Genomic DNA, 20,134 nt, shown 5'->3' with positions numbered 1-20,134 from the left:
ATGGCAAACATATATGAGTCCACAAAACAAAACTGGTTCTGGCTGATTAGTTTCTCTATGAATCTTGAATATGCAAACTTGCTTGAGCCTCAGGCATTTTTTGGATTTTACTGCCATCTAGTGTCTCTGAAAACATAAATTTATTTGTGTTTCTGAACAAGACACTCCCTGAAACTGTACAACTGAGCAAATACACTTCTGCTTCTGGAATGCAAGAATGTCTGTTCTGGTTTTAGTTATATTGCACTTAACTTGATATAAAATTACTCTTATTTATAACCCTCTCTCTTATATATGTCCACTTATCTAGGGTTTCACTGATTCCTCTGATTTGCACTCCTATTGTCTTTTTACGGCTTTCATTGTGAAAAGTCCTCACAAATGCCACGTGAGGTAGACCAGCATGTCCATTGCAGAAAAGTGTCTGGCTTAGGGAGCAAGTAGGAGTTGAAATCCAACCTATGTCCTCCTTCCAAGTCAAATGCAGAGGGGATGTGACTGCTCCAGGACCAGCATCTTCTCCTAATTTGCAAATATAAGTTAGTGGCAGCCCCTAGTCAGTGGTTCCCACACAAAACTGAGTGTTCATTGTTGTCCTGAAGCTACTGGTTTTAGAATTAGTTTTAGTTTCTGTTTAAGTCTGTTGTTTTTACAAGGCTCAGAAAGATCATTGGCCCGAAATACATTCTCAAGCTACTTCCATTCAGTTAGGTTTGGTTTTTTCATCAAAGTTTTGCAGAGAATATTGCAGTAATGAATGCTCTTTGCAGAATACAAATGGGGATGTCCATGCATTTGTGTTAACACTCCTCCATCCACTTGCTCAAACATACCAGAACACCTCTTCTTTTTCGCCACATCCTTTATTGTAATTCTCTTTTTCTTACAAGGTCCCAAGCCACTCGTTTCCGTTGGCATCAGCCAGCTCCTTTTGACAAGCAGCAGACATGGGCGATAGATAACGTCTATATCGGGGATGGCTGTGTAGACATGTGCAGTGGCCATGGACGGTGCATGCAAGGGAACTGTGTGTGAGTAGACTTGTTTTCTTGCTTCTGCAGGAAGTTCCTGGTTCACATTCCAGCCAGCAGACTTTTCTGAAACTGGTTTATTAATCACTTCCAAGCTACCTTAGGTTATACATTTTTCCTAAAATCTGATATTGAGCAAACTATGGAATTTATGGCGGTTATATCTTCATCCTTGCTTGAAGATTAGGAACTGAACAATGACCACCTTGTCAGGAGAAGACTGAATTATATATAATTGACTGTATTTTATTTCCTTCTGTGTTTCTATGATATACCAGAACCATGAAGTGGACAGTAGAAGAGAGAGGTTCAGGAGTTCAGTATGTTCTGACCAAAAATAATACATTAGTATTTTCCTCACATAGGTCTAAATATACTCGTATGTAATGATATACGTTCTTTGGCTTAATTGATATTCCCCTGTTGTTTGCATAAGAAAGTATATAAATGCCTGATCAATTTACCAGGCATATTGGATGGAGAGGCCTAGTATTTTACTTTTAGAGATCCTTGGCATCTTTGGAAGGATCTAAATAAGGTATGTGTCAATGTGTTGTGTACTACAGGCCTCTTGCTTTATTTTCAAAGATGATGCTGTTCAGTGAAGTGGTATAAATGAAGATGCTGAAAGAGAATTCATAGCCCCTTCTTCACTAATCTCTACACACCTGGGGAGTCTTTCTTTTGTTCAATGACTCTAGCCCATATCCAGGATGATCTCTGAGACTCTAGAGCCTTCCAGTTCTGTGTTCATATATTCACTCTCACATCCAACAAAAAAGTCAGTTCTTTGGTCAGAGATGGCAGATGCTATCCAAAGTACCTTGTGCTGTTTTGAACGTGGCTTCTTGGATTCCCAAATGGCCCAAAGGCTCTATTAAAAAGACCAATTTCATAAGTTATTAGGGCCTACCGATTTAGTTTGGCAGCTGCAATTGTTTGTCACCCATCCAGAGCTGTGTCATATAGAGACAGGGCTTCAGTAAATTTCTTGAAGTTGCTTCCCTCTCTCCCCATTTAAACCCACACCACTACTTTCAGAAAGTCCAGAGGCATTCAATTCACAGTTTATTTTTAACCTAAAGCCCTCTTAAGAAGAGCAGGAGAATTCTGGCAAACTCTGTGAAGATAAGTCACCTGTCATCATCATGAACTAGGAAAAACTTGGCTTTACTGATTTGAGAACACATGTGTGGGGGCTTTGTTTGATATTGACTTTTCCTTTCTCTTTCTCCATACCCAGCTGTGATGAGCAGTGGGGTGGACTGTACTGTGATGAGCCCGAGACCTCCCTTCCAACTCAGCTCAAAGACAACTTCAATCGAGCCCCATCCAACCAGAACTGGCTTACTGTGAACGGAGGAAAATTAAGTACCGTGTGTGGAGCTGTGGCTTCAGGAATGGCTCTCCATTTCAGTGGGGTAAGTGTTTGGCTACTGGTTATTCATTTCTTCATCCTCTGAGTTTTCCCCAAATGGCTGAGTCTCTTTTGAAGTTTAACTGGCAGATTGAGATGCAGAGTTACACATTCTAAACACACAACCCAAATCTGAACTTGCAACTTTATATGCATCAGAAAACACTGATTATTTGCCTCATTTTCCTATCACAAATCAGTTGAGACAATTTAATTATGCAGGGTAGTGCCTGGATGATGCATATTTAAGTACACATTTTTAGGACATAAATGAATTTCCATCCTGGGAGAGAGTGCTTTTGCACAATATGTGAGAGTCCTCCATCTTGATGGTGCTGTAATTGAAAACTCTCGAGCTTGCAACAGACTTTGGATTTACAGAACCAAAATCTGAAAAATGCGCTTCACTGTTTCCTGAATTAATAACAATTAATCCTTTCTGTAAATTACTAATGAAAGAATAATTGTCAGTAATTACTAGATACTTATATTTATACCAAATTATTTTGTGAATGTTAGAAATTTTTTCAGAAATTTATACTCATTCTACATTGCTGCCAAAAATGACTTGTTTAAAAATAGCATTTCTCCAATACCATAGTTAAATACCCTTCATAGGCAATTTAATTTTTAAAAATTATAAATTCACTGTCAGCTCTTTATTTCCCTATCATGCCCACCTTAGTGTTCACATTCGTGCCAACGAAGTATATTACTTATATCCAGTGTTTTAGGCCCAAGAGTAAGAAGAGAACATACAGTGTATAAGATTTTGTAATCAGCAACTCTGACTAAGAGCACAGTGTTTGTTCATAATACTCTGCTTAGCTTAGGTGGAACTCTAAAGAGGCCTAGTTTTCCTCCTATGTTCAACCAAGAAATCTCTACCTACCTACATTAATTAATTAATGCTAGTGACATTAAAATCAACTATAAAAGTTTAAATAAAAAGCATTATAACTATCATCTCTAGTTATAATAAATGCCTGTGAATAACTGGGAATAGTTTAGTAAAAACAGAACAGTTACTTTAATTCCAGCTCTTATCTTGCTTATAGGAAAATAGAAGAGAATCTCCTTGAATAAAATACATTGCCCTTGTAAGTAAGTAAGAATACTGAAATGTCAAAATTCAGCAAATATTTGCTGAGTAACTACTCTATGCCAGAGGCCATGTTAGGAGTGAGTATAACAGGAGAGATGATAAGAAAATGAGTATTATAATACTGTGTGACTTGTATTACAAAGGGAAAACAAAAAGGATGGAAGCCAGAGAAAACCTATAACCTGCAATCCCAATTCCTAACCACTGTCTGTTGCATTCTGCTTTTCCTTAGGGTTGCAGTCGACTATTAGTCACCGTGGATCTAAACCTCACTAATGCTGAGTTTATCCAGTTTTACTTCATGTATGGATGCCTGATTACACCAAACAACCGTAACCAAGGTGTTCTCTTGGAATATTCTGTCAATGGAGGCATTACCTGGAATCTGCTCATGGAAATTTTCTATGACCAGTACAGTAAACCTGGGTTTGTATTCTACTTTATCTTATCTCTATTAACTAGTATGATTATCAAAGATTCTTGGTCAGACCTGCCAGTTAATCTATCACAGGGACCAAAGGGGACCTCGACCTTACTCATCAGTAAAGGATGCTTCCAAGACTGACATGAAGATAACGTTTTTGAGATGGATAAACAGCTGGTTTGGGTTTTTAAGACCAATTAGTTTTCAAATTCAGAATAAGGTAACATACACTATCACAATGCCAGTAATGAATATATCCAGTACAAAAACCCATATAAATTCATGACACTGTGATAATTTAGTTCAACAACATTTTGGGAAAATGTTAAAAAATATATATATTTATTTATATAGTGTTCATTCCATTTTAAAGAATTGAGGGCTAGAAAATAAACACAATAAAATATAAATATCCATAAGGATCCTAGAGTCTAGTTTTAAATTCCTTATTTAAAAATCCTGAATAAACCCAGTGCATGGATCATTTTTAAAAATATATATTCTTGAAGGGCAGAAAGCAATCAATGTTCCTAATTAGGAAAGTCAAATAGTTTGTAAAAAAGGAAGAGAGCATATTTATTAAAGTAGGAGGAGAAGAGGGAAAAGGAGGGTAAGACAAGCGAGAAAAGAAAAGGAGAAAGTTGGAGGACTGGAGAGCAGAGAGGAAAGGAGGGGAAAGATGAGGAAGGGGGGGACAGGTAAATTCAGCCCAATCAAGAATAAGGAAAAGCACTGGGGAAAAAAAAAAATAAGGAAGAGGAGGAGAGAAAACATAGATATGTAGATAATACCTCAGTGCATGGAAGACCAGGTATAGGCTACAAATTAGGTAAAATAAAAACTTTTAAAATATTGTAAATGATCGTTTAAATTCAACATATTAGTTAAGAATAGGTTCAGCTGTGAATGACAGAAAACCCAAAATGATGTAAACAAAAGGGGTTTTTCCCCTCTTATGTAAATAGCCCAGGGCTACTCCAGTGGTTGCACAAAAGCATAGAGACCCAGGTTCCTTCCACCTTGTTCTACTGCCATGATCAACACAGGAGCGTCCAAACATCCTGCCACAATCTAGTGTGCATATTTCGAGGAAATTGCTGGAACTCATTGGGAGTAGACTGAAATCATGGAGCCAGGAGAAAGAAACAAATGAACTAACTCCAAGGTGACCAAAAAAATGTCAGTTGGTTATATCTACCCAAGTGCATACACATTTACTCTAGGCCTACAGATCTGAAGGCAGCCCAGGCAAGTAGAAAACTGTGGAGTTCATCTGAAGCTACCCAGGGGTCATTGAGTAAGTTGGTAATTCCTGGACACTTAAATTGTTTACTTTATATTTCCCCAGTTTAGTGACTTGAGAGACTTCATAAGATCAAGCCAGTTCATCATGGTTTTTAAAGATTATCTTAGTCAATGTCCTCTCCTCACTCACCCTGTGACATGGTTATAAATCATTTACTTACGTGAGACATTTGACAAGACTTCCCCTGCCCCACCATCATTTTCTCACAGGTTCGTGAATATCCTTCTCCCCCCTGATGCTAAAGAGATTGGTACTCGCTTCCGCTGGTGGCAGCCAAGACATGACGGCCCAGATCAGAATGACTGGGCCATCGACAATGTCCTCATCTCAGGCTCTGCCGACCAGAGGACTGTCATGCTGGACACTTTCAGCAGTGCCCCCGTGCCCCAGCATGAGCGCTCGCCTGCAGATGCCGGCCCTGTCGGGAGAATCGCTTTTGACATGTTTATGGAGGATAAAACTGCAGGTAAATTTTTCATAACAAATAAAAATCCAGTGGAAATGCAGTTTGGATTTGGCTCTTTACAAAAGAGTGGAATGTGAAACCTTTTACAGATTCTCAAATGATACAGGAGCAGTGAAAGTAAGGGGTCACCCTTTTGTTTTTCTCATCCTTGTTAGTTTACATTATAACTATTTTCTTTCTCTAAAGCTATCAACTATGTTTTTAATAAATAACATTCTATAATTTTGTTAACAGGAGTATTTTATTTTGTTAGAAAATTCTCCATTTCTGTTTCCATTTTCTACTTTGGGTAGAAAGCCAACACTTGCTGGTCATTTGTTTTAGTATCAGAAGACAGGTGTTTTGTTAGCTATCGTGCCTGTTGGATGCATTTGTGATGGCACTTGCAGTTTCAGAGCGTCCAAGGTCTTGCTGATTACTCTTCATGCTCACGGCACAGTGATCCTGGTGAACTAGCAAGGATCTCTTCATGCTATTCTTATCATCAATGTATTGCTTTCTTTGCATTTCATAACACTATCTTGGTCACCTTTTTTTAAAGTTGTGTCTTATATTAAGTATGTGGCTTTGTCATGCCATATCCGTGGTTACACTCCATAGTATCTTCAGGTCAAGTAGACATGTTTAACTGTACATCTCACCAACACTGCAAGATTTACCCAAACAGTGAAAATAGATAGAATATTCACCATACATTCATGAGATGGTGAGACTGTATCACATGCAACTTGATTCTAGACTCTTGCATAGAAAAGTAGATATATTTTACAATAATGAGACTGATAAGAACCTTTCAGAGGGATGAAACATATGCTTAAAATTTTTTGAAATTTGAGGAATTTTAATCATTTAGAATACTTAATTATTAATGTTTTATTATAAAAGCAATACATATTCAGAGTATGAAATTGAGAAAATACAATGAGGATGAAAATAAAAATCACCCAAGAGGATAATCATCATCAATATTTTGGTATTTTTCTTAGATTCTTTTTTGTATGCCTTTATATAAAGATATTTTTAACAAAATTATAATCATAAATTACACATGTTTTGGATCCTACTTTTCTTCATTTAGAATTAAATTCTGATCACTTTCCCATGTCCTTAAGTATCTTTGAAAATATCATTTTGACTGCTGGTACTTCACACTTGAGTCCTGCCAGGGTCAACTAAACTCTGTCCACTTCAGCAGGGTGCTGATCAAAGCATAATTATCAGCAATTATTATGAAAAAAGGCCTAGGATGAGTCCCTTATATTCAGAAGACATTTGGATATTTTTAATGAGTAAATTAATTAATAAACAAAATTGAACTTCCAGCCAAGATGGAGGTGTAGGTAGACATACTGTGCCTCCTCGCACAACCAAAAGAAGGACAACAAATTTAAAAACAAAAAAACAACCAGACCTGACAGAAAATAAAACTGTATGGAAGTCTGACAACCAAGGAGTTAAAGAAGAAACATTCATTCAGACCAGTAGGAGGGGTGGAGATGGGCAATCAGGTGGAGAAGACTAGCAGCGAGGTGGCAGCTGGAGGACTGGGGCAGGCAAGGTGGTGGCTTGCAGACTGGGCGGTCCCACATTCACATGCAGATAAACCAGGAGGAACAACTAGGGAGCAAGACAGACCACCCAGGGGACAACCCAGGGCTCCAGGACAGGGAAATAAAGCTTCAAAACCTCTGACTGAAAACACTTGTGGGGGTTGAGGTGGCCACTGGAGAAACTCCCAGCCTCACAGGAGAGTTAATTGGAGAGACCCACAGGGTCCTAGAACATACACAAACCCACTCACCAGGAATCAGCACCAGAAAGGCCCAATTTGACTGTGGGAAGTAGGGGAAGTGACTGAAAACTGGCAAAGAGAAGAGCAAGCATCACTGTTCCCTCTCAGACCCCTCCCTCACATACAGCATCACAACATAGCCACATGGGTTGCCCCAGCCTGGTGAACACCTAAGGCTCTGCCCCTTACTAAGTAACAGGCACACTGAGACAACAACAACAACAACAAAGGCCCAAATGAAAGAACAATTCAAAGCTCTAATAAAAATACAACTAAACGATGAAGAGATAGCCAACCTATCAGATACACAGTTTTTTAAAACACTGGTTTTCAGGATGCTCCAGGAACTCCCTGGGTACTTCAACAGCATAAAAAAGACCCAGGCAGCAACAAAGATTGCATTATGTGAAATAAAGAAAAATCTACAGGGAACCAACAGTGACAGGAAGGAAACCAGGACTCAAATCAACAGTTTGGAGCAGAAGGAAAAAATAAACATTCAACCAGAACAGAATGAAGAAACAAGAATTCGAAAAAATGAGGAGAGGCTTAGGGACTTCCAGGACATCTTTAAACATTCCAACGTACTACTCATAGGGGTGCCAGAAGGAGAAGAACAAGAGCAAGAAATTGAAAACTTATTTGAACAAATAATGAAGGAGAATTTCCCCAATTTGGCAAAGGAAATAGACTTCCAGGAAGTCCAGAAAGCTCAGAGAGTCCCAAAGCAGTTGGGAAGTACACACCAAGGCACATCATAATTACATTGCCCAAGATTAAAAATAAGGAGAGAATCTTAAAAGCAGGAAGAGAAAAGGAGACAGTTACCTACAAAGGAGTTCTAATTAGACTATCAGCTGATTTCTCAAAAGAAACCTTACAGGCAAGAAGGGGCTGGAAGGAAGTATTCCAAAAACAATGTGCTTACATTCATGTTTTGTCTGTGGATTGTATGTGATATATATCACAGAGATTTGTACTTAATTCTAGATCTTGCTTAAAGTGAAATTTTGCCTCAAGTATTTTTGTAATAAAATTTTTGTCTTTTATTTTCTTAAGTGAGTGAGCATTGGCTCTTCCATGATGATTGTACAGTGGAAAGATTCTGTGACTCCCCTGATGGTGTCATGCTTTGCGGCAGTCACGATGGAAGAGAAGTGTACGCTGTAACTCACGACTTGACTCCCACTGAGGGCTGGATCATGCAGTTCAAGGTGAAAATGTTATAGTCTTGACTGCACAAATAACCACATACTAGCATATAAAAATGAAAAATAATTGTAGAGACAAAAATCCTCTAATACTGTATTTCATTGACTTAATATGTACTTTGGAAAGCAAAATTTAATATTCAGGTAATATAGAACTTGACACTATATAACTTAATGATTTAAAGTATTTTATTTCTGAACTATTTCAAGGTTAACCTTTCATAAGAATAATGTCTTTCTGCTCAGGGTTAAATTCTGATAGAACAAATATTGATAATAAATATGTAGGGTACTGATTCCAATTCCCTGAGTTAAATCATTATACAGCTTACACAGTCTTTTAAGAGAAGAATAAAGCTATTATGATTATATCTACTTTTTTCTTTACCAGATCATTTTAATGTTTCTGAAGAAATAAAATTATGGAAAACAAAGGCATGAATAGCATTAATGCTAATGTCAACTTTAGCCAAGATTTTATGTCAACCAATTCATTCTGTCTACCTTAGTCCCACTGCATTAGCAATAAATGTGGCATTATGGTTACCTCCATCAACAAAGGCTGCTGGGCCTTATTAAAATTACCTCTGTTATTACTTCTTTGTGTCTTACATATAGTAGAAAGTGATTTATTGAGAGTCATAAATTGTAGGACAAATAGTAAACTTGGGAAAGCTGTTAGCAATCCTTCTTGGTCAGCATTGTGCCAAATAGAAGTGTCAAACCATTAGCACAACAAACAATTTGTAAGCGACAGCCCAGGCCTTCCAAGGCAATCAGCCAGCCATGGCAAAAGCATAGGTTTCAGCTTCTTTCCAAACTCCCTGCAAAATACATTTGGCACTTTCTATAATTTGTCACCATGAGCAACTTTCCTACCCATCAGCAGAACAAATAATGAACCTGAAAATACAGAATAGATGCGGTGCAGTGTCTATCAAGTGATCAGCAACTTTCGTGTGCCAGGTGCTTAGAATAGAAATGTAATAGGGTTTAACATAATAATAATCTTGCTTTTCTGCTTATTAGATCTCTGTTGGATGTAAAGTGTCTGAAAAAGTTGCCCAGAATCAAATTCATGTACAGTATTCTACTGACTTTGGTGTGAGCTGGAATTATCTGGTCCCTCAATGCTTACCTGCAGACCCAAAATGCTCTGGAAGTGTTTCTCAGCCATCTGTATTCTTTCCAACTAAAGGATGGAAAAGGATCACCTACCCACTCCCTGAAAGTTTAGTAGGAAAGTAAGTAGAAAATTAAAATAAAGCATGGTTCCAATCGTCCATGCCCTGGCTGATGTGGCTCAGTGGATAGAGCGCTGGCCTGTGGACCACAGGGTTGCTGGTTTGATTCCCAGTCAAAGCATGTGCCTGGGTTGTGGGCCAGGTGCCTTGTAGGGGAGCACAAGAGGCAATCACACATTAATGTTTCTCTCCTTCTCTTTCTCCCTCCCTTCCCTTCTGTCTAAAAATAAAGTAAAATAAATAAAATCTTTAAAAAAATAAAATAAAGCCTGGCTCCAATCCAGATTAAGGACACTGTAGTTGAGCCTGAAATTCTGTGTAATTGTGGATAAAATGCTGTCTTCCTCCCTAACTCTAAAGGCTCTCTATTCGTGAGCTCCATGATGAGCTAACTCAAGGAGACCTCAGGTTGTTATTCTCAGATTTGTCAAGATGGGCCTAGGCAGGCCCTTTCATGTTCCATACTCCAGTATCTGCGAATGGGCACAGAGCAAGAATGATGGCCATGGAGCCAGGTGAAAAGATGTATGTTACCTTATGGGACTTGTAGATTGTGGAGTACCACACACCATATGCTTTTCACATAAGGCCTTGTCAATCCATGATACACGGAGCCAGGAGCAAAATCCTAACTCATCTTGCTGTTTGTACAAATCTTAACTCTTCATACTTTTTGTACAAGTATGTTTTGTAGGTTTCATTTTTCTCTTATCAGAGCCTTATGTTCGGCACCTGCAGTGATAAGTAATTAGTTTGGAGCAATGTGAGCCAAAATGATTAAATTATACTCTGAAAAGCCTGTGGATGAGTTAATTTAAAGCAATTCCAAAAGATTTCTCTTTGGCTGTAAAATTAGGAAAAAAGATACATTAATGAAAATGATAGGTGAGCCTCCACCATATGAATCATAGAGTGTGGCTAAATGAAAAACCTTCTTGTAAAACAGAATTGTGATACATGACCAGAACACACAGAGCCTTTGAATGAGGAGCTCCCACACAGCTTTCCAGGGTCCCATAGATGTCATTTACCATATCAGCATTCACAGTTTTCTGGAACAAACCTAAAGGGGTTAGTCTGTTAATCTGCTAGGAAGCTACATCAAGATGCTTTCAGCTGCAGTAACAGAAAACCCAGTTCAGACTAGCTGTGTATAAAGGACCCATGGACAAAGCCAAAAGGGGGTAGGATTGAGGGTGGGAGGTGGGGGAGGGTAGGGTGGGGGAAAGTGGTAGTGGGAAAATGGAGACAACTGTATTTGAACATCAATAAAAAATGAAATTTATTATACCTATAATGAAAAAATGCAAAGATAAATGGATTCTTGGATTAGTTGATTTCCTCTAAGCTCAACAGTGTCTTCAAGGACATCGTTAACCCTTTTTTCCACGGTCCACACCTGGGCCACACTCAGACTTCAGGCTGGGTCCCCTGAACATCGATGACTTTCAGAAACCTGGCCCAGAATGCATTCTTACCTACATTCATGGGAGAGAAAGAGTTGCTTTTCTTTCAAAGAGAGCCAGAGCAAGCACCTTCTTGCATCCCCTTGGTACAAATTAACTCAAGAATGCCCTTTCCTGACTCAGTCAGTAGTTAAGGGAGTTATATCATGATGATTACCTCATATGACTCATGTGGGGTAAAATGCATGCTGGGGAGCCACCACGATGTCCTTGCTTCATTTTCCCCGTCCTGTTCTCTCTTTTCTTTTTTATAGTGAAGTATAATTTACATTCAGTAAAATGCACATTTCTTAATTGTTTATTGCAATGAGCTCTTACCATTGTGTAATGCATGTAACCACCACATGAAACAAGATACAGAACATTTTATCACCCTGTTAAGTTCCCTCATGGACTTTGGACTCTTTATACCAACATGGTGTGGAATATTTTAATATAAGGTTAATTATGAGGTTTGTGTTTTCCCCAGAAGGCAGAGAAGAACAATGATGAAATTAAAATCTCAGAGAAATATCCTTTAATATAACCCTTTCAAATTTGTTTTCTAATTAGCATAGTTACTCTGAGAATATTGATTATCTTTGGAGAATTCAAAAGTTTCTGTTTCCCAACCACCTGAGGGCTGGGTGCATGCTAACAAGGCTCTGTCAAAGGATTCACTCCCCTTCTGTACAATTTCAGAATTTCAATTAATGAATCTAAATTGCGAGGCAATCACTGGATTCCAGTTCATATGCAACATGATTTATGATAATTTTGTGTTTTAAAATGTTCTCATTGTTTGAAATAGAGATTTCACTGTGTTTTCATTGTGTTTTACAAGTTTGCTCACGTGTTATAAAATTAAAATGAAACTGGCTCTAAAGTTCAATGACTAGAAATGGAAAAATAATGGCAGTCAGAAAACATGTTTTATTAATCCGTTTCATCCTTTCAGACTGTCTTAAATGTTTTTTTCTTGCACATGATGAATGCACACACAGGAAAATGAACCTGAACGAAGTTAACTTCTGTTTTTCATCCCTTTGCTTTTGTGTTGCGAATAGCCCAGTAAGATTTAGGTTCTATCAAAAGTACTCAGACATGCAATGGGCAATCGATAACTTCTACCTGGGCCCTGGATGCTTGGACAACTGCAGAGGCCATGGAGATTGCTTAAAGGAACAGTGCATCTGTGATCCAGGGTACTTTGGGCCCAATTGCTACCTGACTCACACTCTGAAGGTAATGGTAAAGCCCCGACGGAAGGCATTTACTCGAATTCTAGGTCCTGCCTTAAGAACCAACTTAAGTGGGAGACTAATCATTTATAACAATGTTCTCTGGAGCCCCCAAGTAAACAAATTCTTTGGATGGAAACTAAAAAAAAATTTCTTAGGTTTCTTAGATACAAGAATATTAGGATAGGTTCTAGCACAGTTTAACTAATTCACAAATACACCAAACTATATGGATTAAAGAACATAAATACTGTTTATTTTTAGCAGAGTCTTTATTTAAAGTCAGTTTTGAGCATTCTTTACATCACATTTTCAGGAGATGCAAGGTTGAAGGAGAATACCGTTGTTGCTATGCAATAAAGCAAATAACATTATCACAAAAAAAATTTCAAAAAGGACTAAGCAGTACCTAAATTTTTGTTCAGAAAATTCAGAGTTCTGACTTGGTAACTGCTGAAATATGGTTGTCTATTAGGAATAGAGGGGTCATTTTTGGGGACTTTAACTGTTATATTATTATTTAATATGCAAAGCACATACAGTTGCCCAACACATTTGCCATATGTGCATTCTATTTCTGTGAATAAATACAGTGCATTTGTCATTCCAATAACAGAAAAATGTCTGCACTAAAAAAGCACAATGATTGAAATCAAACACATAAGGACCAAACAATGTAAACAAAACCTGTTCTGTTGATTTTTTTCCATAACATTTCAACAACTTTGGAACTGCTAAATTAAAAATAAATAAATAAAAGTCGACCAATGCTCACTTGCATCTGAAGCTTTTAGTCTATTTGTTGTTAAATGAGATCATAACATAAGAAACATAGTCACAAGTAATGAATAAACTAAGAAAAAATCTAGTTTCTTTCACAGCATTCAAATTTCATTAGCATTCCTCAGTTGGATTAGAAATTGTACAATCTAAATTAAGCACTTACTCAAATTGTTCTAATGAGAGTTTACATGGTTAGTGATCCATGTCTTCTGACTCTAGTGTTCTTACATGTAAAACTTTTTTTAAATTGCACCTATTTGCTACCATCAGTGAGATAAGGTGAGATTCACACATGACTACATGTCTTTGACCGTAGAGGTGGTGATGTTCTGAGACTGAAGAGGGCCTGTTTAAATCATTTTAACTACACAGTAAGATAGCAACTAGATAACTCTCTTAGGTAAGTGAAGAAGTATACAGATTTTCTATGTAATTACTGCAATTACAACTCTTACAAATCATTTTCATGATATAGTTACACCATTAAAAAACACTGGGCGCCTCAACCTGATGCAAACTGTATTGTGGACAAAATGAGTATACTATGGGGAAAATGAGTAATCAGTATCTTGCTGTGATGTGAGGGGATGAAGTAATTTTACACAGAATGTGTAGCTGTAATGAGCCCTAATATTTAATTATCTACTCACTTTGGAAAACAGACTATTCCTGGTTTTTGGTTATTCTTAGTTAAAAGGATAAACTGGAGACTCAGGGAAAGTACTTTATTCTGGACTTTGAGTACTTCTCCCCATTGTCCTGAACCTTGGCCCTGAAAAATATATGAAAAGTCTTTCAAAATGCCTCCCAAGGTTGGTCTTCTTTTGACTTCATATGGAAAAGTCTGGTTTCAAATACCCTTACTGAATCTCATAGGCATTCAGAGTTTGCTCTGTGCTGCAAACTGAAGGTCATGGTAGCCTAAAGGGGTCTCCAATGTGAGGCCACACACTCCAGGGGGAAAAGTGCTAGCACATTTGTTATGCTTTATCTTATTTCTTTGAATTTTCATTTATTGTGCATTTCATAATATTGTAATAAATTACAAGAGTACTTTTATATACCATGTAAATAAACAAACATAATTTGGGAGTACGAGTATGTTCAGAAAATATCCAGCCATGTAATTTGAAAAATAAAAACATTTATTGAAGAAGATACAAGATACAAGAAACATTGTACATAGGACAATGACGCCTCAGTCCCCTTCAAAATAGATATGTTGGGACCTCGCACAACTCTCCCAGTAGTCATCAGCTGTTCCATCATATTTTCCTGAATCTCATTAACAGTCTGAAATCTCTTCCCTTTCAAAGGTGATTTTAGTTTTACAAAAAGCCAGAAGACACAGGGTGCCAAATCTGGGTTGTAGTGGGGTTGAGTCACCTGGTGATTTGATGTTTGGCAAAAAAATTCTGCCAAACAGATGTGATGTGTAAGCAGGCGTGTTGTCTGATGAAGCTGCCAGTCAGCAGTTGCCCATAGCTACAGCCTTCTGAATCATCCAAATAGTTTCCATGGAGGAATGTTCAAGCTTAGTGCAAAATTTGATGCAGATTCGTTGCTCTGCTCTCTCAGTCATTTTGAATGAATGCAACAGCCACACAGTACACATGCTCACTCAACAGGGCCTACTGCCCCCACTGACTACTTCAAGGAAGTCATCATTGTTCACACATGCTCATTCCAGTCCACTCTTTTTGGCTGCCAGGTTACATCAGCATCGCACTGGCTGGACAATGGCCAATTAAATTAACAATGGTTGGACTTTTTTTCGACAGACCTCATATGTATGCTTAAGTAACTTTTTACAAACAGGAGTATTACCTACTCAACCTTCTAATTATTTTAAGATTCTCTCTGGATATTAAATTCTAATTATTCAACATTATTTAAGTTTAAATTATCTTTACTCAATGATGGAAAAGAACATGGTGAAGCTATCCTTTTTTAAAATATCTTTGGAAAAGCATTTAAAACCAGATCTAACTTTTTAAAGTCCAAGATGTAATTCTGTATTGTCTATACATAGCTGTTATCTGAAATGATTATCTGAAATTGTTATTTTTAATGACATGCCACTTATTTTTTCCAGACTTTTCTGAAGGAACGCTTTGACAGTGAAGAGATCAAGCCTGATTTATGGATGTCCTTAGAAGGTGGGAGTACTTGTACCGAGTGTGGGATTCTTGCCGAGGACACTGCACTCTATTTTGGGGGATCTACTGTGAGACAAGCTATTACTCAAGATTTGGATCTCCGAGGGGCAAAGTAAGTCAATTTGGGGTTATTTTCATCACAATTTAGCAAACTGGCCCCAAAGCAAGGAACACATGTGGAAGAAGTTTTTATCCAGGACTTCAGTAGACAGACTGCTTGTTCTATATAACTATTCTGATGTATAATATGTGCTTACATTCAGATTCCTGCAATACTGGGGGCGCATTGGCAGTGAGAACAACATGACCTCCTGCCATCGGCCCGTCTGCCGGAAGGAAGGTGTGCTGTTGGACTACTCTACTGATGGAGGCACGTTTCAGGGTGAAAGCCATACCTTGCAGCAGGTTCCCAAATTCCATCCAGTACCCCTCAGAAAAGTCTCTGCAAAGCTTTGCTGATGTTGCAATGCTAATAGTGAAAGTTAAAAAGAGAAAGTTGAGCATGTTAGTTGCGTTATACATGCCATACATGTAACTTCTGTGTTAGCAAAATCTACCAAAAAAAAAAAAAAAAGGTGGGGACAAGAGAGAAATCACCTTTAAAAAATTGTATGGCATTAGGGAGTAGACTTATCTAAAGATCACTTTGTAAGTTATATAAATGGCTAACAACTGTGCTGTATACCTGAAATCAATATAATATTGCATGGCAACTGTAATTTTAAAATTTTAAAAATTAAAGAAAAATAAAATAAAATGTTAAAATAAATAAATAAGCTCCAAAGTTTATGAACAAAGAAAATAATCTTTATGCTTAACTGAAGCTAGATTATAAACGATGCAATTTAAAAATAATTTTAGTAACTTTTTGTATACTTTTCCAAGTAAAATATAAATTTAAAAATGCTCATCACTGATATTGTTACAAAATGAGGCTTTTAAAGTATTTTAAAAAGCTTTCATGTGAACAAGCATATAATAAATGCTAAGAGAATCTTCAAGAAAACTTTATTAATTGTGAAAGAAGATAGTCTGAATTTGTGAGTGTCATGCACTATTTTCACCAAATTCTGTTTCGTAACTTTGAAGTACCTGAAACCAGAAGTAATACCATAAAACCACGAGGTCTTTAGAAAATCAGCTTTAGCAGATAGATATCCTTAATAACTAGCAAATAGATGGCCCTAACTATTTTATGCTATTCAAAAGGTGTTTCTTAAGTTATTTAAACATACCACTTACACTCTTATCAGTTGTTAAGAGGGAAACTTCTTATCAGTCCAAAGAGCCACAAATTGCATAGTATTATAATAGCTATATTTCTTGGCTTTTTTCTTTTTTTTATTGTTCAGTTACAGTTGTCCCCATTTTCCCCTCATTACTCTCCTCTGCCCTACCCACTCTCACCTCCCACATTGAATCCTCCCTCCCCCCCACCCCCATTGTCTTTGTCCATGGGTCCTTTATACATGCTCCTTGATGACTCTTGCCCTTCTTTCCCCATTATCCCCTCCCACCTCCCCTCTGGTCACTGTCAGTTTGTTCTTTATTTCCAGGTCTCTGGTTCTATTTTGCTCACCTTTTTGTTTTGTTGATTAGGTTCCACTTATAGGTGAGATCATATGGTATTTGTCTTTCACTGCCTGGCTTACTTCACTAAGCATAATGCTCTGCAATTCCGTCTAGAATAGCTATATTTTAAAATACAAGTTCTTGTCTAGAAACAGAAAGACCTGGGTGTTTCTCATCATTCATGAGAAATATTGCATATAGGAATCTAGAACAAAATTTTAACAGCAGAAAATATATAAATTTTATTTAAAGTTTTTATTTTTGGCCAAGTACTTCTTAATATCCTTCCCCTCATAACATCAGTCTCATTTTGCAACAATATAAGTATTGAGCATTTACATTAAAGCCAAGACACATCGTAATCAAAATGTCAAAGGTTAAAGATAAAGAGAGAATCTTAAAAGCCACAAGAGAAAAGCAGAAAGTCACCTACAAAGGAGTTCCCTTAAGACTATCAGCTGATTTCTCAAAAGAAATTTTGCAGGCAAGAAGGGACTGGCAAGAAGTATTCTGTGATGAAAAGCAAGGACTTAAAACCTAGTTTATTCTATCCAGCAAAGCTATCATTTAGAATGGAAGGACAGACAAAATGCTTTCCAAACAAGGTACAGCTAAAGGAGTTCATCATCACCAAGCCATTATTACATGAAATGTTAAAGGGACTTATTTAAGAAAAAGAAGATCAAAACTATGAGCATTAAAAAATGCAACAAATTCACACCTATCAACAATCTAAAAAAAACAAACTAAGCAAACAACCAGGATATGAACAGAATCATAGGTATAGAGATCATTTGGAAGGTTATCAGCCAGGAGGGGGAAGGGGGTAATGGGGAAAAGGTACAGGGAATAAGAAGCATAAATGATAGGTACAAAATAGACAGGGGGGTGTTAAAAATAGTATAAGAAATGGAGAAGCCAAAGAACTTGCATGCATGATCTATGGACATGACCTAAGGGGACAAGAGCTGGAGGGAAGGGGTATATGGGATGGAGGGGCAGACGGAGAAAAATTGGGACAACTGTAATAACATAATCAATAACATATACTTAAAAATAAAATAATAATAAAAATGATAAAGTCAGTAAAATCAATTCTCATTATCTGGTTGAAGATTGGGGGCAGGGGGGAGCTTGCAGTAGCTGTGGGATTTTTTCCCCAGATGTGTTACTCTGTTGATTTGTTATTATAGGAATTACTTGGACTTTGCTCCATGAGATGGATTATCAGAAATACATTTCTGTTAGACACGACTACATACTTCTTCCCGAGGATGCCCTCACCAATACAACTCGACTTCGCTGGTGGCAGCCTTTTGTGATCAGCAATGGACTTGTGGTCTCCGGGGTGGAGCGTGCTCAGTGGGCACTAGACAACATTTTGATTGGCGGAGCAGAAATTAATCCCAGTCAACTGGTCGACACTTTTGATGATGGTAAGAAATAAGACCTTGAACAGTCTTTCCTGTGAGTCATTTGTCTATTTATGTCTTTGGATGAATTACTACATGAAAAGTCTTTAGAAGAGTGCCTAGCATATACTGAGTGCTTAACAAATGTTACCTATTGTTTTGCCCAGTGGTTTATAAATCTTCAAGGTTGGCGGCTTGTTGAAGTGTCAACTGAGAATGTAATAAACCCTGTTAAAGACAAAATGTCTAGCTGTAAATATGATTTGAAATTTCAATACCCAAATAATTTTAGTTTCTTTAGGAATTTCTGTACTGCAAAGATATGCATTGCATTGGTTTAGAAGCAGACCAAGAATAATTTTGCAATGGTGAAAATTATACAGACTAGCAATTACATTTTAAAAGTTGGAGAATAATTATAGTACTAGCACTTAATAATCTTTTCTAGATTTGATTTTCTTATCTTGGATTTATATTTATACCAATTAAATAAAATAAGAATAAATCCTAAAGGGTAAGCAAAAAGCTAGAGCATAGGTATTCAAGTAATTCAGCCATAAGCCAGTGAGTTCAAAAGAATAGCATACTGTATTACTTCCAATTTACCTTAACAGAAGGCACTTCCCATGAAGAAAACTGGAGTTTTTACCCTAATGCAGTAAGGACAGCAGGATTCTGTGGCAATCCATCCTTCCACCTCTACTGGCCAAATAAAAAGAAAGACAAGACCCACAATGTGCTCTCCTCCAGAGAACTCATTATACAGCCCGGGTATATGATGCAGTTTAAGGTAAGGGGAAGTGGCTCTTCCGAACAGAGGATGGCCTTGTTTGGGGGAGAGGGTGGGAGAGAATGTCTGTTTGTTCAAGAATAAGGAAATGATTGATTTCATTTATTAAAAGAGACTATCTTATGAGTAAAAGAAATAATCTTTCACAAAGGCCTTTATCAGGTAGGATTATTTGAGCATAATAAAATATAAGTATATTGGGACATAGCAAGAAATATAACTATTTTTATGCCTCTGATATGTAATCTGAAGTTCACTTTCTCAAAGCTTAGAAATCAAAAGCTCAAATACATGCCTCTGCATGTCTCTGTCTCTGTCTGTCTGTCTATCTACCCCCCCTTTCTCTTATTCTATATCTATTTCATATATCAAGCCACTTAGCTTCTTTGTTTATCCATTTTTATTATGTCTTTTCATTTTCCTTCATCTCTAATTTCCAAACACAAACCTGTATGTTACGCCAGTTGGAACTCCCAAATCCTCAAAGATTTTAAAAGTACTCTCAGGCCTTTTAGGTGAATATGTATTCATATAGATGGACACAAAGGAAGACATACTCAGTAATTAATAGTAACATAGAGAGAAAGATAAGGCAATTGTCAATTGATGTCTTTATCATTGTGAAACACACTAAAAGAAAGGGCATTACAGAAATGCACTCCATTACTAGATCACTTTAAAGACAAACATCAGCTGTTCTAATGCCCTTATTTAAAAAGATGTGCTACAATGATGG

The 20,134-nt window shown here is 37.3% G+C and overlaps 1 protein-coding gene across 1 annotated transcript in view; it reads left to right on the top strand.

The window, feature by feature from the left end:
- The window catches only part of RELN (reelin), a 581,497-nt gene that overhangs the window by 539,697 nt on the left and 21,666 nt on the right, over positions 1–20,134 (top strand). The window contains exons 47-57 of the mRNA XM_024557430.3: positions 891–1,031; positions 2,275–2,452; positions 3,786–3,979; positions 5,493–5,749; positions 8,601–8,755; positions 9,782–9,996; positions 12,509–12,686; positions 15,561–15,736; positions 15,888–15,994; positions 18,390–18,632; positions 19,223–19,398. Coding sequence (XP_024413198.2) covers positions 891–1,031; positions 2,275–2,452; positions 3,786–3,979; positions 5,493–5,749; positions 8,601–8,755; positions 9,782–9,996; positions 12,509–12,686; positions 15,561–15,736; positions 15,888–15,994; positions 18,390–18,632; positions 19,223–19,398 — 2,020 coding nt within the window. The remainder of the gene's footprint in view (positions 1–890; positions 1,032–2,274; positions 2,453–3,785; positions 3,980–5,492; positions 5,750–8,600; positions 8,756–9,781; positions 9,997–12,508; positions 12,687–15,560; positions 15,737–15,887; positions 15,995–18,389; positions 18,633–19,222; positions 19,399–20,134) is intronic.

This window comes from Desmodus rotundus, chromosome 6 (assembly GCF_022682495.2).
Source record: "Desmodus rotundus isolate HL8 chromosome 6, HLdesRot8A.1, whole genome shotgun sequence".
Lineage (NCBI taxonomy): Eukaryota > Metazoa > Chordata > Mammalia > Chiroptera > Phyllostomidae > Desmodus > Desmodus rotundus.
This window is presented reverse-complemented; position numbering and strand designations above follow the sequence as displayed.